At 44.1% G+C, this 23722-nt stretch overlaps 1 protein-coding gene and 1 long non-coding RNA gene across 5 annotated transcripts in view; one reads left to right on the top strand and one right to left on the bottom strand.

The window, feature by feature from the left end:
• Positions 1-23722, top strand: part of NTRK3 (neurotrophic receptor tyrosine kinase 3) — a 232473-nt gene that overhangs the window by 172125 nt on the left and 36626 nt on the right. For all 4 annotated transcript variants that reach the window (XM_062583546.1, XM_062583549.1, XM_062583547.1 and 1 more), the window contains 2 exons: positions 15815-15945; positions 20341-20513. In XM_062583546.1, the coding sequence (XP_062439530.1) occupies positions 15815-15945; positions 20341-20513 (304 nt within the window). The remainder of the gene's footprint in view (positions 1-15814; positions 15946-20340; positions 20514-23722) is intronic.
• LOC134144537 (uncharacterized) overlaps positions 12550-23722 on the bottom strand; it is a 75870-nt gene continuing 64697 nt past the window's right edge. The window contains exons 2-3 of the long non-coding RNA XR_009959413.1: positions 22198-23071; positions 12550-12607 (exon numbers count right to left, since the gene is read on the bottom strand). This is a non-coding gene — a long non-coding RNA (uncharacterized LOC134144537). The remainder of the gene's footprint in view (positions 12608-22197; positions 23072-23722) is intronic.

Below are 23722 nucleotides of genomic sequence, written 5' to 3'. Positions count from 1 at the left end.
AGACCATAACAGGGCACTGATGAAATATCACAGTGAAAGCAGAGGTGAGGAAGAAGAAAGAGGAGGAGAAAAAGGAGAAAATAAAGGGATGGAAAGAAGCAGCCGTAGAAGATGCTCAGGGGTATTTCAGAAAACAAAGTCTTTTCGCACGTAAGTATCTGTGAGCACCAGTGAGACTGGCCTCATAGCAAGGAAGGATGTGGAGTGATAAGGAGAATAGCAAGCTGGTGCAGAGGAGAAAGTGCTTATCTTAAGACTGATATATGGAGAACTTAGACTGGCTACAGAGAATATAAGCCAACTTGTATCAGTGATAAAAGAAGTATTATTAGATGTATTTCACCTGCCAAAATTGCATCCAACTTTACAGAGGATGAAGAGAAAGATATCTTCAGTGGTCACCTGCTCAAGGGCACTGGACAAGGTGAGCATCCTCTACAAATAGCACATCCCATAATGTACATACCTGTGAGCACACACACACCTCACTTAGGTCTTCACTGGCATTTTTAAGTTCCAGTCTAATATGGGCCAGACTGATGAGGATTGGAAGGTGGTGGACATGACGGGGCAGGAGACAGCCCAGCAAGTTTAATATCTGCTGTGGGGAATTCTTGGAAATCATCTTCAACTTTAAGGGATTTTGTGGGAGAAAACCTGGAAAAGCGAAGCTTTGTGAAGGCCAAACATATGTGGCTTCAAGTATTGGGAGGTCATACTCAACTAATCTGATGAGGTTCCTTGGAGTTAAATATACACAATATATAATGGAAATTTAGTGGATATTGTATTCTGCTGATTTTCAGCAAGTATTTGACAAGGATCAGCATCAGAGATTAATGATTGAGAGTAAGAGCTTTGGTGTAGGATTTAAATAAGAGCTTGTATAGAAGTCTGACATAAGAGCATAAGACAAAAAGAAGCTATTTCTAGAAGTGTTTCCAACTGGAAAGAGGTTAAATGTCGTATGTCCCTGCAGGTCAGTCTTAATCAGGTGTTTTTCATAATCTCTACTGACGACTTGCATGGGTAGTAGTGAAAGCAAGAACCAGACTCAACCCTGCTCTTACACGTGGAACTCAGTGATTTTCATCAACACTATGGCCCAAGATCCTAAGGGTACCTGCTGACCCACCTGATTTGGGGATTTGTTTGAGAGAAGAGTCCTGGACAAGCGAAGACAAGCAGAAAGTGTGAGAGAAGCAAAGATAGTGAGGACCTCTTAGGCCCCTCTGCAGCACTGGGAATATTTCAACACATGAAGAAGACCTGATCTGAGAAGACTGTGATTTAGGCAATGGAGAGAAAGTGCTATATACGAAGAAAGAGCAATTTGGGCAGCACAGGAATCTTTTCCTTCATCAAACTCTTTCAAGAAATGAAGATGTGATTTTGAACATTTGGTAATTACTTTTTTTTTTCTTTTTTTTTTTTTTTTTTTTTTTTTTTTTTAATTTTCTCTGCTTTCTCTACATACCCAACTTCCAGCCAGAATACCTCAGATCACTTGGCATCAGCTTTATTTGCAGGAGAATTGCAACTTGGATGTCCTGAGTTTTGAATTTTGGATTCTCATTTGTGCTCAAGTATTGATCTGGGTAGATATGGCCATTACCAGTTTCAGAAATCCCTGCCCTGGGAAAAGGTTAAGGGACTTGATTGAAACTGATTGATAAGGAAAAGACATCAAAGTGACCTCTATAATACAAGCTGAATTTGAGGTCACTATCTAAGCTCAAATTGCAGTAATGGAACAGGATCTGCAGGCAGCCTGATAGATTAGATTAGTGGAAACTGGCCTCTGATTTTTCTGCGTTACTGTCCCAAGATCTGGTGCTGTCCCTCCAATTCCAACATTTCAGGAAAGCAACATATATACTCTCGTTCAAACCATTTTCCAAACAAATGAGATCTGTCCTAAGCTAATGAGGAGAGGCAGCTAATGATATTGCAGAGATCTTCCCACTATTATGCCCCACTCCTTGCTCTGTAGTATCACCCACATATATTCATCTACAAGTTGGTGTTGCCAGCTTTAGGGAGGTGCAGTGGAGATCTTTTTGATGCCTCTACTTCCTCAGCTAACTGCAAAGTGTTATTTCCCTTTTCCTTCTTTCTTAGCAATCTCACTCATTTTGCTGCTTTCCATTAGTAGGATGTTCTTACTTTAAAACTTTAGTATAAGCTTAAAATTTAAGCTGTGAAATTATATATATAAAAGTAGATACATAATCTTGTTTTCATAGCTGAAGATCCTAGTAGGTTACCTTTCCCATGTGTCTTGAATACCAACATAGCAACCATCCAGTCTTCACACAGTTCAGTTAAAGCTGAACATGCACCTTCTCACCACCTGCAAGTAATCATGTCTTCTGAGGTTCCTGGCACTGCAGAATGTCTTCTAGATTCTTGCTAGGGCCCTTAAGAAGAATTAACTGGATATTGCTTGATGTAAACACTGATGTTTTGTCACAGGAGAAAGCTGTAGGACTTTTTTTTTTTTTTTTTTTTTCCTTTCTGAATGCAGCGAAGTTTGTGGTGTTTTTGTGGGGTAAAAATTCACTCCAGCTATCTGACTCAAAATGGCATGAGGCATCACTAAGGATGAAAGAGAGATAGGCAAATGTATGCTGTTTTATTACCCTATGTTCTCCCCATGTTAGGAGTGTGAGAGACAAAAAACTGAGATGGAGTCTCATTTTTGATCATGATAAAGGCAGGACATGGGTGGACACAATAAAGAAATAGTATAAAGGAAGGAAAGGCAGAGTCCTAATAATAGTATGTGATTCCTTAAATAGTCCTGAATTCCTAATGACACAGAGATTTCCAAAGCCTTTTCCAAAGAGGACTTTTTCTGGTTCACTTGTCACTAATCAAAAAGCTCACTTTCTGCCAAGGGGAAGAAGGTGGGGCTGGCAAGACTGTGCCTTCACTCAGCCAGTGTCTGTTAAATAAGTCAAATCTCTACTTAGAGCAGCCAAGGAGTCCACACATGGCAGAGTCATTGCCTTTCAGATGTCCTCACTGCAGGATGGACCTGGACTGGCTCCTTTCTCTTGCTTGGGGTGCTCTACTGTTACCCTGCTCATTTGTCAGCAGCAAGGAAGGAGTTCCTCATCTGAGAAGAAAGGCTGACTTCTCTGAGTGTGAAGCATCATGAAAGCCCAAAATTCATTGCATCCTCAGCCTGTGCCTGACTCAAGCATAGGTGAAGGGAGTACAGGAAGCCTCAAACTACTTGCAGACCTGGACAGCTAAATGAAGACCAGCTGCTAGTCCCATCAGATTAGCTAATTCCTTTGTACAGTTCCCTCTCTTTATTCATCTCTATGTAATTTGCAGCCTAATAACAATTAACGAAATAGCCAAAACCACAGTAACTTTAGAGTCCAACAGGCAGAGATATCTCACATTACTCCTCCTTCAGGGGTTTCCTTCAGCAGGAGAAGTTGGCAAGATGAAAAAGGGATGGAGTTGTGTGGACGGCAGACACAGGGAGAATGCCAAGGAAACCTCAGGCGGAAACAAAGACAGAGTAAGGTCCATTTGGGGTGTTAGGAAAACATGAGTCTGAGAGAACACCTCATCAACCCCTAGATGTGAGTGCACCTCCTGTGTCGGTCCTACGAGAAGGGGAATCAGAGGAGGCAGGGAGGAAGAGAAAGGAAAGGGAGAGATGGAAATTGCGCAGAGTGGAGAGAGGTTTTCTAATGAAATCATAACATGAGCCTGAGATCTGTCTTTCAGCACCTCATGTTTTCACTCCGTATGGCTTCACTTCTGGAATTTTCTTGTTCCATGAGTTTGGCTGGATTGGCCATTCATTTAAAGACCATTGAAGGAAGTTGCTGGTGAGAGAATGACTGAGCATGGAGCATGAAGAGGATATATGTACCCAGAAGTTCCCAGGAACAAAAAGAGAAAACAAACAGAAGATGCTACATTCTGTCTAAACCTATCCTTTTCTGTAGAGATTATGGTGAGCCTGGCAACAATCAGAAATATTTCCAAACTGCTTGGAACTCTAGGTGGAAAAATCAGAAGATCAAGCCCTTTCACCAAATTTCCTGCTTTTGAGTTGGTCCAGAAATTCTGTGACAACGGATTTTTCTTAAAATCTCTTGGCACTTCCACATCTGTAAGAAATTGTGTTTTTTCTAAAAATATCTCTTTTTTAATTTCTTTCTTTCTTTCTTTTTTTTTTTTTTTTCAATTTACACCCAACTTTTGGGCCAGTTCTTACCCTGTTCAGAGTGGGCTTTTCATCCTGGACCACAATTGTGAATCTGTCCTTGAATCTAAACCATACCTCTTTAACGCTGTCCTTCTTCTAATGCACACATGGTCCCCAGAATGTATTCAGTGTGCCTGTAAAACTGTTATATAGGGACTTTCTAGCATTGATAGCGATGGCCCATTAAGATCAGCAATCATCAGAAAGGTAATGATAGTGGAGTCAGACTAGGTGGAAGCAGTGTAAATCTGTGGCTAGAAGCCCAAAACTGTGGGTTAAGGCAGAAACTGAACACCAATGAAACAGTAATATTAAAAAGCCCTTTACTTTCAGAACTGTAAAGAAAAGTTTAACAATGTGACCTGAACGTAGCGCTGCAGTATGTGTGTGGGTCTGCATGTGCACTGCTGCATAGCTCTGAGAGGTGCCTCGATGCCAAGATTGACTGTTTAGGATGGGGATGGCACTGTCAGTACTGCACCAGCAGAAACCAGTTAATGAGGCTGAAAAAGGCAGTAGATGAACCTTGGGACATCCAAAGCTCAGAGAGACGTAGCCCACTCTTGGTAAATACTAGCCAGGGCACAACCATCTCGTTGCCTCTTGGTGGTGCATGGAGGGCTAGCAGTGGTTGAGTTCCCAGGATGGCAGGTTTCCCTGTCTCTGTCACTCTGCTTGCAGATTGCTGTCTAAGTAAGGTTGTCGTGGAGATGAGGGAGCTTTTTGGTGCTGCTCCCAAATTAAGGAGTGGGAGGAAGATCATGTGCTGGGGTGAGGGCTGGGAGAAAGGCTCGTGTTGTGGCATGACTGTAGCCTTGCAGGGAGTTAACTGAGCCATGAGCGACATCCTCCTGCTGGGACATTGCAAGAGCTCCAAAACACAGATGACAGCAAAGGAGAAATCTCAGGCTGAGAAACTCCCCTCTGCAAAGGATCAAGAAGCTCATTTTTGGCCTTGAAGCAGTTCAGCATGATTCACATGCAGCTGACGAGTGTATGCCTGTGCCAGGTACTGGAGTCAGACCCTGTTTTTCTGCAGGTGAAGAGGGATGATCTCCTCAGTGGAGTTTGGACTGGGGAATTGCGAGTCTTGATGCAGCTTAAATATAGGTGCTGCCAGGCTTCTCACCCAGCTAGAGCAGCTGGCCTGGTGAGCACAGACAGAGCCATGGTGATGAACCTGCAGTCTTGGGGAGCAAGATAGCAAAGGGCCTCTGAAACCTCAGTGGCAGAAGGTAAGACTCTGCGTTCCTAATGGGAGACTATCATAAAACTGAGGCTGCTGCCGAGACCTGGTTGCTTCCAGCCTTATTGTGATTATCCATCTTAGCAATAGGATGCCATTAAGTGTCTGATTACTGTGTTGTTAAAGCCTTAAGCCAGAAATCTGACTACTGTGTGGTCTCCTGAGGGGCAGTCAGTGCTTCTCCATTCTTCTACTAATAGTCCCTCCTTTTCCTCAGAAAAATAAAATAATAAATATAAAAAAGACAAGTGATATTTCTGCAGCAGCACTTTCCAATCAAGTGAAAACTGGCTGGAAAATCAAATCAGCCAGTAAGTTCCTGCAAAACACAGCCGTATCTCTTTAAAATCTCCCCTTTTGAAGGGCTGAACTGAGCAACAATAGCTGCTGATGTAAAACAAACCATTATTCCTCCTATCTCCTCTCTGAGCCCCCTCCCAGCAGACACATGAGTCTGAGGGAGGCAGATGCTCTCTGAAGACTATTTTCCTCCGTTAAATAAATTCACTTCCAAATAATGTGTAATTAAATGTGGGATATTGAATTAATGTTTTATCCTGAGTGCTTTGGCAGCAGGGGACCTAGGGGCTGGCTGGTGGAAAGAAAACACGTTCACCAGAAAGACTCCCTTCCCCTCTCCTATTCCCTTTTCCTCCTCCCCTGCCAAGAATCCCAATCCCTATTTCCAAGAGCTGCTGGAGTGTAACGGTGAGTCAGTGAGGGTGGTGCTTTTACGGATCTCTTTTATGATATGTTGCAGTTCTGCTCTTGGACATGTATCCAATGCAAAGACCTCTGCAGCCCACTCTGTTCCCTTCTCTACATCTCTCCTGCTGGCTTAGTCTTCCTACTGAGAGGAGTCCCAGGTGTACAGATAATCCTATATACTGAAGGCAGAGCCCAAGGGTCCCCTTGGGATGCAAAGCTGATGCTGGATGTTGAAGGAGATAGAATACTGAATCTGGAAAGGATGGTTAGGCTTTGCAGCCTGGTGGCAGCCAGAAAGCTTATTTGAGGGGGTGCAAAAATCAGTGGGAATCTTTTTGGTTTATTTTTCTGTCTTTTGTCTGGAACGTTAATAAGGTTTCAGTCCCATCATAAGTGCTTTGTGGTCCCCTGGGGAGTCAGCCTGGGTTTAGTGGCTGTGACGGAGCAGGATCTTACAGGAGCAGAAGTGGCCACGGGGCAAAGCTACAAGTAGCAGAGCAAGCAGAGCACGGTGCCAGGGCTTTGCAAAGGTGATGGGAGCAAGGGTGCAGGAGGGTTAGTGACCATGGAAGTGAGGCTGTAGCATGCGGCAGTGACAGAGATGTAGGCTTACTGCTTGGCACATGGGAGCAGGCAGATAGACCATGGGGCAAGGCACAGTGATCCCTGCAGAGAGAGGGCAAGGCAAGGCCAAGGATGTCTCAAGGATGGGTTGTATAAGATTAGCCTGAGGCTGGGAGTTATTTCTAGGGAGGCAAAGAGGGAGCAAATAGTGGGATCTTGGCATATGCCTGGGGCACAAGCAGGCTGAGGAGAGGCGGAGGGCCATGCCTGATGCGGTCTGAGAGGGGGCTCGCTCTACAGCTCGTACAGCTGCAGCACTTGGGCCAGGACACAGTTAGAAACAGCTAGAAACTCTCTTACAGCTGTGTGCCAGCCCTGAACCCTGCTGGGGGTTACCCAGTGCTCCAGGCCACTGCAGATAGCCTTGCAGGCATTAGGAGATTTCCCTTTTAGTCTTCCATGTCTCCCTACTAAAGAATGTTTTAACCATTGGTAACTTAGTATAGGTGAAGTGAATCAGGTCAATGTGGGATCAGAGGGATTTATCCCTCTAGGGTCAAGGAAGGGCCCCATGGAGACTGGGAGCTCTCCCTGGAATAATATCAGTAAGATGCATGCTGACTGGTGGAAGAGGCAGCCGCTGTCTTACAGGAAAGAGCCTGCTGCTGTGCGAGACTTGATGTATATGAAGGCTGGAGGCTTCCTTTCTTTACTACAGTCACTGGCAAAAATTTGCTGGGGATGACCCGGAGGAGCCTCTCTCTTGCTGTAGCTCCTTTGTTTTGGGATCCTCCCACAACAGCCGTGCTTCTGCAGCACTCTGCAGGCAGTTACGCTGAGCCCAGCTGAGACTCTGCCCAGCACCCAGTAACCCTGGGACACTTATATTTCTTTCTTTATAAAATGATTACTAGCCATTTTGTACTCAGATTTATGGTACTGAAATGGATGAGAAGAGCTTGAAGTCATATTTTGTTTTTATAGGAGTGTCAGGTAATTTAAGCTGTGACAGTAGCTTTTGTGCAAGTGTAGGGGAATGCCAAGCATATTTTAACATTATCATTATTTTTCAGATTTTTTTTAATGAAGAAAATGAAAGGTTGCTTTGGTTTGGGTTTAAACTTTGCAAGTATGTCACACTAGCTTACACCACATGCTTACAAACCGAAGTGTTGGTTTTCAGTGTGGTCTGGCAGTGACTACAGTGGTGACTTCTGCTTCACCTTTCTCTCACCTCCTCTTTACATATGCACATACACCTACTCTCTTTATGTTCACCTTTAGATCCATGCATGCTGTACATAAAGATCACAGTTGTGGGTTGTCACAGGGGCCCTCACTGGTGCAGCGTGGCTGATACAGGAGCTAGTACTGCTGCAGGGATGCAGCAGCTCGAGTTACTGCAACTCAGCAGGTGCTAATCCAGTCTTTCTGTGCGGCTAATCAGATCACTCTGTGTAGCTCGTGGGCTGGTTAGCAGAATAGTGGCTCTCCTTCAAATAGAGGCTGGCTGGAGTTAGCTGATTAGTGAAAGGCAGCCCTTTGGGTCAGCGTTTCCTTTCCATGTGCCGTTGCAATAGCAGAGCCCAGAGGAGTTGATGATCACCTAATTGCCAGAGGTATGTTTGGAAGTGGTGCCTGCAAGGTATTTTCAAAGATTCAGAAATGTGGATTGTGGAGGCTATTCTTCTGCTCTTTCATTTTCTTGACCCTGATTACACCGAATATCAGCTCCTGACATGGTTCAAAGTTCCTAGATTTTCCTTCCTTTTTTTTTTTTTTTTTTTTTTTTTTTAGCCAGAGATGTCCAGCTAAATGCAAAACCAAGGTCCTTTCAGCAGAGTATAATGCTTTAGCCTGAGGTCTTTCAGGGCAACTAGGCAGTAATGTGACCTTCCCATTTGGGCACTGCACTGGTATATTACAGCTGCTCCCAAGAAATGAAGTGAAGTGCAAGAAGGTGCAAAGACCTCCAGAAATGTAATGGAGATGTTTTTAAGGTCTTTATGTAGGAGTTATCACAGATGGTTATATAATATAATAAGTTTCATAATGTAATATGTAGTCAGGCACCAGGGGCCTCCTGGAAGCAAGCTGCCAGCTTCTTGGTGAGGTACAAGACATGAAAAACAATCTGAAGAGAAACTGTAAAGCCAAGTGCCTTATATTGGCTTGTTGGAGGCTGACAAAGGATGCAAAGAGAGGGGTAGCATAGTAAAAGGAATAGCATCCTTTGTATTTCATGTTTTATCCACCAAGGCCAAAGGAGAGGATGCTGACTTAATGAAAATGTGAGCTAGAAAGCTTAGATTTATATTTTTGCTCTGTGGACACACAGGAATGGATATTAGACCTCTCATGCAGAATTAGCAAGATTTAAATGCAGCCTGAAAAATGCAGAGAGAGGCCTGATTTAGGTGGTCTTGTCCACAAGGCCCAGAAAGAAGGGAGTGAAAAGGACCTTGTACACCAGTCATTGGAGCTCAGACAGCTCAGCCAAAGGACACGCCTGGTCCATGAAGTTCTCAAAGATTCAAATAGGCTTTACATAAAACCCAACTCATTTGGGAGGTGCTTTTGAAAGGACTCTCAGAACTACTTGGTGTTTATAATCATGACTATTTTGAACCTGAGTCCATGAAAGGTGCCTTGGCAGAGGAACTTGGCATAGAACCAGTGTCTAGGCACAGAGCCAAGCTGCCGAAGTATGAACTGAGGGTCTTTCCCCAAAGGTTTCTCATGTCAGAGCCTGAGGGAAGCCACCAGACGCAGAGGGCTACTTACTCAGAGTCTGTATGGAAATAAGAAGCGGCCTGTTTATTTCTCCATTTTTAAATTATGTGGGGCTGATTCCCTCTCTGTTTACATCTACTTCACAGCAGTCTGCAACTGAAATCAATATCGTCCATTGACTTTGATGGATTTGCACCAAGCAAGGAAAAACACCTTGGCTCTGTGCAGCTAGCCAGTGCATTATCTTCTCTCACTAAGAGACAAGTCTGTGAGAAATGACTTGTCAGACCTCCAGTTGCCACGTTTTTGATCCCCTCCTACCCCATGGGCACAGGTTGCTCTAATCAGCTATATCAGGTACCTCATCAACACATTTGGTTGACATCCAAATGGCAGTCAGCTACCTGACAGGAACGGCACTCTGTTTGGTAGTTACATGTTTTCATGACACACATTCCAGCACAAATTTTAAGCTTTGTTTATTTGATTTTAATTGTGACGGCGCAGGCAAGCCACGTAGAGTTTACTCACAAGAATTATTTTAGCAGTGAGTCAGGAAAGAAGTGACTAAATCATGTTGACTAACTGAGAACTTTGTTACCTTTTTGTGGACAATTTGTGTATGAAGAAAAGAGAGACAATTCTTTGACATAAATTAGTAGTTACAGCAAATGACTCAGATGCTACTGAAAAATGTCATTGTTGTTATTATTTATACAGTGCTTTTAATGCAAATGAGGCTTTATAAGCTTGTGAAAATCAAGGCTGTTACCACAAAGAGCCCAGGATCAAACTCAATTCAGGATACCCTAGAAACATACGTGAAAGAAATCGATTTTAAAACAGAAATTGAACAACAATAGAAATAGGAACAACAGAAATAGGAAGTGAGGTCAAGAGAGAAGAAATTGTAAAAAGTGACTAAGCTAAGGGATAGGGAAGGGCAGGAAAGGAACTACTCTTAGAGAAAAGGACCCAGTTGTGTTGGTACTAACACTGCAGAACAGGGCCCAAAACATGAGAGAGAGGAGGCATGCAGGAGGAGAGTGTGGAGGAGGAAAAGGAAGGAGGATGAGGGAGAGGAGAAGGAAAGATGTGTGGGGAGAAACTAGTAGAAAATTGTCTTTGGTCTTTTCTATGCCAGAAGAGAAAACTGCTAATCCAGAGGACGGCAAAAGCAAAAGGAAAGATTTCCATAGGTTTGTTCTGTTTCCCTAATAAACTACCAGCTGTTTGTGAAATAAAAGTCCAAGGACAGGAAACCCACTGGAAATACAGCCACCAAATAGACCATTCACTGTTCATGGATCTGAAAGAAGAAAGTATGAGGAATCAGCTTCAGATCTAGTTCCAGCAGGTATAAATTGTCCAGCTTTAAGAAGAGGTTCTGCATGTTGCTGTAGCTTAAGTGTTAGTGCTGCTCATGGTTTACTCTCGTTGAAGTTTCATTTGTCCATTTACCTCCCACTGTAGTCATCTCTGTCACCCTGGTGTCTGGGTGCTTCATCATCTATATCCAGGTTTCCAGACTACCATCAAACCAAGGACTTAAGGATGCTGACTGTGATGGAAATCTGAAATGCAGAATCTGCAGGATCACTGAACTCTTTCTTTTCTCTTCTAACTCTCAGGGCTAGTTGAAATAGGAGGCAGTAACTGGTAAATTAGACACATGAAATGAGCCCCATGCAAATTCCCAGTTTGTGTTCATGTGATTGAAAAGGTGTCTTTCACTCCACACTGCCTCAGGTATCAGCTCTATATATTCCACCTTGGATTTGGAAGTTGAGTTGGAGTCTTTCTGCCTTGGCCTTGTCATCAGCAAGCGTGACTCTGCAATAGGAGTGTAAAAGATAGGTGAAGAGTCACTGAATCTGTCACTGCCATTCAAATGAAAACTCGTCCTGGCTTTTCCAGGCTCTGTCACAGGAGCCAATGCAGAAGTGACCCACTACGACATAGTAGATTGATGTATATAAGAAAAGGGAATTAATCTTGTTGCCTTTTTCTCTCCCCTCTACCCTGATAGCTGTGCTGGGTCTGCAAGGTTAGCAAACTAACTGTGTTTGAGTTAGAAGAGGAACAGATGTGACTAAGAGACACATGGGAATAGATACAGGGAGGGAGAAGTTGCTGTTTTTAGACAGTCATTTTTCTGACTGAATGCATGTTAAGCACAGATTAAGTGCACTATCCTCCAAAAGGTTCAGAGGAGGTTAGGTAAGATCTCGTAACAGATCTAGAGCCCCAGCCCTTCTGCCTTGAATCTTCTAGGGAAAAGAAAAGCTCTCTGCTCTGGAGGCAGTTTGTAAAGGTGAGTGCAGAGCCTCAAACTTCCTCTCTTTCTAACACTCTTTACTTCACTGAATTGAAGCCATAAGGCATTTCCAGTCAGCAGGAGGTCAGGCATTTTATCCATTTGTTGTTCAAAACAAGAATGGGGTAAGAATTTCGAGCATGATCTCTGAGAGTTAAGTCTTGATGGAAAAGAAACAAGGGTGGAGAATCTAGCTAACATTCCTTCATCTGTATCACATAGCATCATCATGATTCTGAAATAAGGATTGTGAGATGTTTCATTTAAAACAGCAACTACTTCAGTGTTCTGCAGTCACATTCTTCCTGTAGATACAGCATGGCCCTGAATGAATTTCCATCATGCTGTCATGTCTGGTTACTTTCCTGTCGGGTCTTGCTCTGTTTCTTGCTTAGGTTCTTCCTTTGAATTGTCTTATTGGCTTTCTTTTATAAGTTAATGGTACAAGGAGGAGGTTTAAAAAAGAAGGAGAGAGAGAGTGGTACTTACAGGAAGACAGCTGGCACACACCTTGTCAGCAGGGCTGACCGCAACGCTGCCAAGGCAGGTTATCACACCAAAGCCTGCCTAAAACAAACAAACACCAGCTGCTTATCAGACAGGGCTCAGCTTTCTCTAGAAGGAGATAAGCAGATTTATGCAGATGAACCTCCCAGGTGCCCTTGCAGTCCAGCATCTTTCACAGGCCTTCCATATGAGTTACAGTCAGGGCAGACGAGCAAAGAGTAGATGCAAGGTTAGCACAATAACACAGCCGTTCGCACAGTGCCAGCGTGGTTTGTCATTGTTTTATGTGTAAGGCCTAGGTTTAATAGTAATATAAGATTAATCGTAGTGCTGATCCCATTGTAAATGGAAGAATTTGATGTAAACATCAGTATTTTAAACCTATAGCATGTGAAAAAAGCGATTTATTATAACTCATTTATTATTCCATTTGGGCCTAAAATACTACAAAGCAAAATCTATGGCCGTTCTAGTTTGACAGAAACTGCGATCAGCAAAAGTGCTTTCCTGACTCTCCATTAAGATTGTCCAGTTGCTGTCAAACTGCTTAATTTCATGAACTTTTTTTTTTTTTTTTTTTTATATAACTATCCAACTTTACTTTAAATCCCATGGTGCTACATCAGTTCACTACCTCAAAAGGATTGTTTCTCCCTCTGTTCAACTCCCAACTACTCCTACTACAATATCTCCTTAAATTCTTCATATACATTTTCCCTGAAGCTTCCCAGGTGACCCTAACAAATTGCTTCAAAACTGGGGTCTCAGAGGCACTTTTTTTTCAGTAGTGTAGACATAATATTGGGATATTGGGACCTCCTGAACATGAAGGTACACAATCTGGACCTCAGCTTTTAGAAATGTGTAATTATTTATTAAGATACTGTTGGGAGGGAGTGAAGGAAGGAGCTGAAAATCTCAGGCAAGGCCCCAGGCAGTTCAGAAAAAGAGGTTTGCTTCATTTCTCATGATGTTATGACTTACTCATCTGAAGTGTAAATAATGTTAAACACTAGCATCATTATTTTGAGACAGTTTCCTTTTTAACTTTATCTGAAATCGGATGGGGCAATAGGATCTCAGTGCTACATTTCTGTTTTTTTAAAGTGCCTTTGGGCTGCTCGTAACACAAGATCATTTCCTAGCAGCTTTCTTGACTGTTGCTAATCAGCAGACCAAGCATTGAAATACAGAAGTTTATTAATACAACAAATCCTAGATACTACACTGATGACTGCTATAGAAATGCTTGCTAAGAGAAAGAGGAAAAAATATTTTTCCTTTACTATTAAGAAAATTGATGCCATTTGAGCTTTTCTTAGATTATGACTTTCCTCACCCAAGTGCCTCACTTAACATTTCAATATATGATATTTCAGATTTCTCAGGGTACTCCTTAAGCACTCAGCTAAACCAGGCAAAGAAGGCAAAGTCCACAGGTGATTTGTTCTCCCTGACTGTCATTGTAGGTTTAAAACCAAAGTCATTTTGGATGTGCCCACCATCATGTGCCTTAATGTTACTAATATTATTAATATTAGTAACTAACAGTTTTCAGCCTATTGAACAATTAATGAAAAGGTCAATAAGAATTCTCTACAGAGGCATTGTTCATTACAAGGCCCATTGCTTATGCAATCTTGTAGCATCCATCTTCCCAAACAAGCAAAAGGGCTGGAGATAGCAGCTTCCAAACCTACCTGTGAGCTTCTAATTAGAAAGCGTAATTGTATGAAAGCCATTAGGATGTTACTCTCCCAATCCATTGGCATTTTGATGAGTTGAGTAGTACCTGCTATACTAGTACTGAGCTGCAAAGCAGCTCTGCAGAGAAGATCCTAGGGGTCCTGGTGGACAACACTATTGTTGTAAAGCATTTACTCTCTTGGGTTGATGTGGATGCCACCAGCATCAAGCCTGAGTGATAGGAGCTGGTTGCAGATTGTAATCACCATTAGTGATGTTTCTCTGCAGCCAGTCTGAAGCCCTGTGTCAGTCAGCTGCTGCCTTCTGCATCCATAATACCCCAAGGAAAATGCATCTGAACAGAGGTGAGCATATCTGTATGGCTCTTGTGGCACATGGAAGGGTTGGAAAAGATTCAAAAGCAGCTCAGTTAATACGAAAATGGTGAAGATACTGATGCTCCAGAGTGGGAATGAGAAGAGTCTAATGCCTCTGCTCATGAAGACCTCTAATGCATCAGCTTTTGCTCATCTGGCCCTAGACAGGAGTGCTTAGCTCGCACTGTGCTGCCGCGACCATCAGCCTCAAGCTAGGCGGGGTAGTCTGTGCTACTACAATCCCCAAGGGAGGCAGTTGGCTCCTATGAAGGAACAGTTTACAAAGATGATATTTGGGGTACCACATCTCCAGATACTGCTATGGTGGCTGTACACCTTTATCTGCCTCTGAAGCTTCTTCCAGGCATGAAGAAATGCTTGTTCGTGTTGCAGAGGAGCTGTGTGTCGGCTGTGATGTTAGAAAGGTGCTTAGAGCTTCACCAAGAAGTAGCTGTGCCCTAGTGTTGTTCCCCAACACTGGGACTTTCCAACCTCTTCCTGTGATCAGAAGCATTCCTGCATTTGTAGAAATCCTGGTAGTCACTTATCTACCCTTGCAGCTGCCTAATACCTGGGTAGGTGTAACCATTATGAATGACACCATTAGCTGATACGTGAACATCTGGAGCAGATCAATCTTCAGAGACCTCTGTTAAATTAATAGCTATTGCTCTTTTGAGTCTTCTTGAAACCTCATCTGCTATTCTCTATCAGTACTTGCTATCCTAAGCATCAGTGGAAAGGATTGTTGAAACTAATGGGACGAGTTTGTTCATTGTGCCAGTGACTCTATCCTGGGATGATGAGTTTTCTAAGAGAACATTCTCACAAGAGATGGCTGCAGGACTGAGGTCTTGTTGCAAGGCTGTGCTCAGCATTTCCAAACAGCTTCTGCCAGGGCCCTGAGCTGCAGTTGGGTCAGTGGTTCTCCTCCTGGGACAGCCTTTCTGGTTCTGACTTGTCAGGGCTCAGCCTCAGAAATCTGCCTGAAATTGAGTTTAAACTGATCCCAACCAAAATGCAAAAACTCGGCAGAACCTTCTAATGTTACTTGGCCTAGTAGTAAAAATGTATGATCTTTGCAACGACCCTTAGGAGACAAATTATTTCCAGAATCATTCCAAAGAGATTCAGGTCCTCAGGGCAGATTTTTCCCCAAAGGTTCCCCTCCCTGAGGACAAGCTTGCTGTGACTTTGTAATAAAAACCCGATATTTCTCAAGTACTTTCCTCACAGCTGTTTTGCATAAGACTAGTTCCATCCCAGCGATGGCTGAGCTCCATGGGTGGGTATAAAGATCTCCATAGATATTTTTGCAAGGCAATTTCAGGTCCGTTGCAGCTTGCTAGAAAATTGAATTAGTTGTTTTCCATTCCCTGGATTAACCCTGATTCATTCTTCCCTCAACGCTCTCCTTCTTCCTCTCCTCCCTCCAACAGATGTCCAGCATATTAAGAGGAGAGACATCGTTTTGAAGAGGGAGCTGGGAGAAGGTGCCTTTGGGAAGGTGTTCTTGGCAGAGTGTTACAACCTCAGCCCCACCAACGACAAAATGCTGGTGGCAGTGAAGGTAAATCTCAAGGGCAAATGGAAGACAGTACAGCAGGGGCTGGACGGCAAAGCAAGGCTGCACAAACCTGTGTGGGAAAGGGAGGCAGAGGAGGGCTGGGGGTCGGGGTAGAGATTTATCTGGTGCTGGAAATTGTGATAAATCCACTTAGTCACACAAACGTTCAGTGTTTCACTTCAAGGTCATCTATTCTCACCAATGCCAAAGCCTCTCTTCCTGCTGATGAAGCCAGGAGGCAGGGAGGAAAAGTTGGTCTGGAAGTTTTAAGCTCCCATGCAGCTGCAGACGTGAAGCATGGAATTCACCTTTCCTCTGCAAGGGCCTGAGGCTCTTCTCTTTTGGGCTTTTAAGTCTTCGTGGAATATGCAGAAGCCGAAACAAAAAGGCCTCAGCTAAAACAAATGCTTAAAAGCTAGATGCCACAAGCTTGTTTTTTGGGATCAATTTGCTGGACTAGCTTTGCTGCAGGACGGGTAAAGTGACCCTTCCAGCTTGGCTTGGCTTAGTTCTGCTCCTGCTGGCATGGTCATAGATTGCTCCTGTCTCAGCGATTTTGAGCCAACTCAGGCTCAACTTGGACTGTGCTGTGCTCCTTGCATCTTTACGAGAGTCTTTGTGTCAGTCGTGACACATCAAAATGGCTCTGGGTGGAGGGTGTCATTCAGCGCAGAAGCGTGCTCTGCTGTCAAGTGGCACCAACAGGCAGACACTCATAATCGAATCCCCTGCGGTTAATTGCTACCTCCTAACTCTTTGGGAGATCTGCATTTGAACCAATGATCTGCAGGGGAAAGGTTCCAGTGCTTTTTCCAGGATGCTGGAGGCATCCAGTTACTTCAGCGTTATTTCAGTCATCAGCAGTTTGAGCCTTATTTTAGCTCATTTTCCCCCTTATGCTCCGGCCATGAACTGCAAGATGGCACCTTTCACCTCTGAGAATGGTTAAAGCTAAAGTAACACAGCTACACATATGATTAATCGCCTGATTATATGGCTGCTGCCTGCCTATCACTGTCAGCCATCCCTTGTGCTATCCCGTCTCTGAGGTCTCTCCTGAGTTTCATCTGCATGTGGGCAGAAACAGTAGCCGAACTTGTTTCTGTTAATTGCTACTATAAGCTTACATCTCCAGAGTGCCTTTCATCCTGCAAGATCATACAGATCCCACTTCGGAGCAGGGCCTTGAAATCTGGCTTTCTTCCAGCTCTGGGGGAAAAAAAAAAACAACAAAACTTCTAATTTGGGCAATGTTATTAGTCTCAGGGAAGAAGAAGAAGAAAAAAGAGGCTTTACATATTAAGTTGAGATTTGGCTGCATTTTCTGAAGATCTTATGTTTCCGACTGGGGCTGAGAACTACCTCCGCAGTCATTACAGCTCTGGGCAGCAGGAGGATGTGCTGGTTAGGGGCAGCAGAGTTCAGAGAAGAGAATTTGTCCCTCCTGTGCGCTCAAGAACTTCCTCCCAGGGCAAGGACGAGGGCAAAGAAAGTAGCTGTTACTCATTCAGCTAAACAGACAGAGATTTGCACTTGCTCTAGAGATTGCAGCCTCGCAGATGAGCTCAGTCCTGATGTGATGGCATGCACAATCTTCCTGTTTTATTCAACTTGCTTCTAAAAACATCCTAGGAAATGCGCAAGAACAATATTCATCAGAGTGTTGAGGTCACAGAGTCAAGTATTTGAGAGCTAGTGGGGCTGGTATTCAGGGTATGTTCTCTGAACATGTATTTTTTCATTGCTTTGTGGACTGCTGCACTGTGATGATCACTCTTGTGTCTGAGTGCTCCCTAGATGTGAGTGTGTTTATTTTCACAACCTCCTAGTGAGGTACTGGGGTTGTATGAGCCCCTTTTTGCAGAGAGCAGATGGAGGCTCAGAGAAACTGAGCTGAAATATCCACTAATCTGGAGTACACAGTTACTGACCTGCCTTTCCAGAGCATCATACAGCATATGTGAAACTCGTGTCAACCCCAGTTGTCACAATAAATGCTCAGCGCTTCTGCAAAGTTGAGTGCAGATGCTGGGCGAGTGAGGAACTCCCTATTACTGATCAGAAGAACAGACAATTAGTGGCAATAGCTGCAACCTGCAGATATTCAATGACTTACCTGATGTCAGGTAGGAACCGTGTGATGGAGGCACAAATACAGTCCACCCAAAACCTTCCTAGTGGAAGCATTTCAGTGGTTTTCTTTTGACATAAAGAAATTTTCTGATCCTGGTTTTCTTTCTGTTCCACCACTTCCAACTCTTGTGATTCCCTTCCTTCTAAAGGCTTGGCTGTGCAACCCTAGTAATGCTTTTTCATATCCTCTTTTTTTATTTTTGCATGATATCTACAAAGTAATAGTGCTAACACCTTGTAGAAAAGACAGTGTATGAAGGAAATCTAAACTCACCGCAACTTGAAATATACCTACAACTATAGCAAAAAGGGGGGAAGGGGGAAAGAAGGATGAAGGAGCTGTTTTCCTGAGGGGAAAAAGGGGTAGCATCAACACTATGACGATATTAAATGATTAAAAGTAATTGGTTGCCTGAGATAAGGATGGATGCTTTGCCATCTGTACAGTGTAACTATCATCTATCTAAATATCTGTAGTCAAGCTATCCCAGAGGACATAGAATTAAGATAAAATTATGCCATGTACCTCACAGGTTGGAGGCAGAAAAAGGAGAAGAGGGAATGTCCTAAGGCTTGGGTGAAAACCTCTCAGATCTGTTCTGAGGGGAAAAGCAGCTAGGGCTGGCTACTTGACTGTGTCCAGCCCTGAACGCAGCAGAACCTTAGACGAGGCAGAAGCACATTAGTTTTGTGCTTGAGCCCTTTCCTCACAATGCAGCTTTCTGATGCTTAACATCCTTTTTTGTACATAAATTAGAGCCAGCCCCTGCTTACACTGCCTCTCCTATCACCACCAGGAGATTGTAGGCTTGAGGAAAAGGTGAATTAGTGAATAAACAACGGGAGAGCTGCCTGGCATCTCCCCATACTGAGGGATAAACAGAGTGTACAAAACAAAGAGTTGACTTGAATTTGGAGGTAAATAGAACAAAGTTACCTTGACTCCTTTCTGACCACTGTTGGTGCACAGTTCAAGCCAGCACTGGTACAAAGTAGTCCTGGCCACACAGGCCATAGCACTTGCCAAGGGGCAGTGGAGGATGAAGGGAGTACAATGGAAACTAGCTGATTCAAAACCAGAATAACCTCGTCCTTTCCTTAAGCATTTGTCAAAACTGTGCTGATTCTCATGACTGTCGCATCTTGTCAAACATTTTGGACTTCAACTTTTTTACTAGATGCTCACAGAAGAGCCCTGCCTTGGTATCCTCTGATGACAACACACTATTTTCAAGCTTTCTCTCCTGTGCAATCAGACAATAATGCATAAAGAAGCCAGCATTCCACCCCACCCCACTACTCTGGACAGCCCTGCTAACTCACGAGGGGCACCCCAAGTAGTGTCTTCATAGCTGCCCTGCAATACCAGGCCCATGCACTCCACTTGGAACCTGCAAGCTACCCTGCAATGGCAAACTGGTGTGCTTAAATGTGGAAGATGAGATATTCTCAATAAGGATACTGATTTCAGCGTCAATCTGTCAGGGAAGCTGTTATAAACAGCAGGGAATAAAAACATGATTTTAAAAATTATGAGAAAAGACTTGACAGTGTCCTTCTTCAGAGGCAGTTTGAAAAATCCTCACAATAACTGCACAGCCAGGCAAATCCATCTTCTGAATAAAGGCAGTATAGTCAGCTTTTTCAAAATGAAAGACAGATAGCAAGGACTGACTGGCTCAGGAATTTAATAATAATGAGATATGAAGCCATTCACCCCTCGGTCACCAGTACAAATCCTATCCAAGCTGGGAATAATTGGAAGCTATTACCCTCAGAAGAATGTTTGCTGCTGGCTGGGAAATGAGCTGGGGAACTGGTTGTCACTGCTGGGCTGGTAACTATGTGTAGGGAACACTGAGGTGGTACCATCAGCGTCTGCTGCCAGCCCTCCTGGTGACATTGGGCTGGCAGCAGTGGTTCATCTCCTCCTCCTTCCCCATCAGCTCTGCAATGTCCTGAGGCTCACAGAAAAGGCCCTGATGAGCAAAAGCCTCTTGGTGGCTACCCCTTGGGGCAGTGTCTCAGCTGTGTTTGGCAGGGTCATGTGAGGGGGCACTTCTGAGCCAACTGAAAGCACTCAGCCATGCTACCATGTGCAGAGCCTGGGTTAGCAGCCTGCCTCCCAGCGCTGCCCTCTTCTTTGTGCTTTGAGTCTGCTTGTAGCTGAACACGTCGAGGTCAGGAGATGAAACAATCTAGCCTTCTTCATTCTAGCTTTGCCCCCATCTGAGCCATCCTCTATGTGTCTGTGTCTTCTTTCAGGCACTGAAAGACCCCACCTTGGCAGCCCGTAAGGACTTCCAGAGGGAAGCAGAGCTGCTCACCAACCTGCAGCATGAGCACATTGTCAAGTTTTATGGTGTCTGTGGTGATGGCGACCCGCTCATCATGGTCTTTGAATACATGAAGCATGGAGACCTGAATAAGTTCCTGAGGTAAGCATGAGAGACATGATGTAGCTAGCTCTACAACCTTGATGTGGCTTGTTATAAATCTGCGATGCTCCTGGGACACTGCTGCATCTTGGATGCTGGTGGGCTGGGTAACAAGAGCTGGTTGTTCCAAAAGCAGCTTGTAGAAGACGGTGGTCCTCATCATCAAGTCTTTTAGAAAGATGGTAGAGAGGAATCTCATGAAGTTCAATGTGTATAGCGCAGAGTGCTGCTCCTAGGGAGGAATAACCCCATACACTAGTACTGGGTGGGGACTGACCTGCTGCAAAGCTGCTCTGCGGAGAAGGTACTAAGGGTTCTGGTGGACAGCAAATTGACAATGAGCCAGCAATGTGCCCTTGTGGTAAAGAAGGCCAATGGTGTGTTGGGTGGCATTAGGCAGAGCATTGCCAGCAGGTAAGAGGGGTGATCCTTGTCCTCTACTCAGCCCTGGTGAGACCACATCTGGAGTACTGTGTCCAGTTCTGGGCTCCTCAATATAAGAGAGACATGGAGCTACCGGAGTGAGTCCAGCAAAAGTCTCCTAGGATGATTAAGGGACTGGAGCATCTCTCATGAGGAAAGGCTGAGACAGCTGGGACAGTTTAGCCTGGAGAAGAGAAGACTGAGGAGGGATCTTGTCAATGTGTACATATATCTGAAGGAAGGGTGAAAAGATGAGGCCAGACTCCTTTCAGTGGTGCCAGTGACAGGAAGAGAGGCAATGGACATACACTGAAACACAGAAAGTTCTGTCTGAACAGGAGGAAAATCTTTTTTACTGTGAGGGTGAGTGAGCGTGGGAACAGGTTGCCCAGAGTTGGTGGAGTCTGTGTCCTCGGAGATATTCTAAAGCTATCTGGACAGAGTCCTGGGCAACATGCTCTCAGTGACTCTCCTTGAGCAGGGAGGCTGGACTAGATGATCTTTAAAGGACCCTTCCAACCTCAACAATTCTGTGACAAGATTTGATGCTTAGTCCTGTCTTCCACATTTCTTCTTCAACAATCCCAGAAACCATCCTAGTAAGCCAAGAGATACAGACTTGTCTTTTCCCACCCCAGCAAGTTTGAAACAGCAGGAAGTGTGGATGTAATCTGCATCCATATCTGATGGAGATAGAAAGATGATAAACCCATACTCTACCTGCTTCTGATGGAAGAATGTCGCTAGCCATCAGTCTCCATCTCACTCGGTTCCCAGTTCAGTAGCATCAGAGGCAAAATACTCCCTAGAGAAACTTTCTGCAGTTCTTGATCTGACTGATATCCTAGGTGTTTAATGATGTCTAGTCCTCATATTCAGAAAAAAGTTGAGAAATTTTGGAGGGGCCTCCTGGGTCATCACTGGGCCTTTGTTCCCTGAGCCTTTTTGGACAGAGATCCTGATGGAAGTACAATATATCCTAATCCACAACACCAAGCTACTCAGGAAGTTAGGCCTGACAAAGTGCTGTAATTGCCTTCACTACCTTTAAAAGAGAGATGTAAATTGCCAGATTCCCACCTCCCATCATCCTGTAACCATTTTGTAAACATAAGGCCAATCATTTGTGCACCCTGAATCTGCTAGCAGTGAGGGGCAGGGAGCAACTGTGGGAGGATGTTTGTTCTCTGGAGCATCATCTGTTCTCCCATGATACAGAAATTATGCTTTGAGATCTGCATACAAGTGGAGTTGTACTTACCTCTTGAAACAATTAGTAGTGTTATTTCTCAGTATTTAGAAAATTGGGCCCTTGATATTTTCTGTTTTGACTGCTAAGTGCGAACATGATTGCATTAGGAACAAGAACATGCAGTCTAGATCTGGGGCTGAGATACACTCTCTGATTATTATCCCACCATCACAGTCAATTTCTGACCAGGAAAAACAAACTCATTTCCAGAGTTTTTCATTTTTAAGCAGTCACCTATACCACAAAAACAATGGGGAAGAGATCCCAGCAGTCTGGCCAAGTGGTGCCAAACTGTCTACAGCTCCTTTGGAGCACTCACAAGGCAGTGGCTGAGCTGGAAACATATCCACATTGGTTTTCCTCCCTCATTTTGGCATGGTTGTGTATGATTTCCCAGTTCAGTCCCTCTCTCATGCTCCGAATTGATGAGATCATTGAGAAGCCAGGAAGAGTGAAGGCTGTCACTGTATTAGCCTTGCACAGCTCTTTCTCAGTCACGTTCAAAGGAGAACAACCTTGGTTACCCTGCATTTCCCTGTTGTGTTACTCTATCTCACAAGGGACCCAGCAACCTTCTAGCAGCAACTGACTGAACTTTGCCTACCAGCATGTAGCTTTGTATTTGACTGAAACAGTTTTTGCTCAGATTGGAGTTGCAGTATTACAGACAGTATTTCAGCCTAGTGGTTGAAGAAAAACAATCAAAAGAAGACCATGGGAGACTGCATTCCTGAAGTTCTTCAGAAGAGCAGAAAACTGAAACATCTTTTTTCCTGGCAGAAGTAGCAGCTTTTCCTGGCAGAAGTAGCTTTATTCTTCTTAGAGTAGGTAGATATTACAGATGAAGCATAGCCTCTTTCACTGCTCTAATTGACCTTCCCCCCTGCAAAAAAAAAGAATAGTCCAAAGTAGGCTCTCTGACTGTCTCAGTGGGATATCTTGTGTGCACTGTCAACATCTAATGTAATTGCTTCACATAGATGCGGCTCTTAAGACTGCCACTGTGGTGGAGCCATGCATCACCCACTCTTCCACATCACAGCCCTGCCCTGAGACATAGCCATGTCTCAGAGAGGAACGTCTGTGTCCTGGGAGACCAGGACTGGTCCTGGTGACACTGGAGAGGAAGACTCTCTTTCTTGTTATCTTTGGTCATCATGAAGGAAGATAAACTTTCCAGAAGCACAGTTACTGAAATTACAACCTCACATCTTTCAGCTGCATTTAACTGCCAGCTTTTCCCCTTTATGCAGCTATGTAGTAAGTAGCCAAAAGCCCCCATCTCTGCATGTTGATACGTGATAGGCAGTGAAATCCATTCATGTCCCAAAGGAAGCTAGCTTTGGGGACAAGGGAGCTTATACCCAGCAAATAAGGACTCAAAATGCTAAAGGAAGAAGAGTCTTAGGCTTTGTTTGTCAAATCAGCGCTCTGCTATCCTCACAGCAGAGCTGGTCAGAAACTCTGGGGAACAGAGGTTACAACGAGGTCAGAGAGGACCAGTGATGTGGTAGGAGTTTCTAGCCTTGGGTAG

Source organism: Rhea pennata, chromosome 10, assembly GCF_028389875.1.
Source record: "Rhea pennata isolate bPtePen1 chromosome 10, bPtePen1.pri, whole genome shotgun sequence".
Taxonomy (NCBI): Eukaryota; Metazoa; Chordata; class Aves; order Rheiformes; family Rheidae; genus Rhea; species Rhea pennata.
Note: the sequence above shows the minus strand (reverse complement) of the source record. Positions and strands in the feature narration are given on the sequence as shown.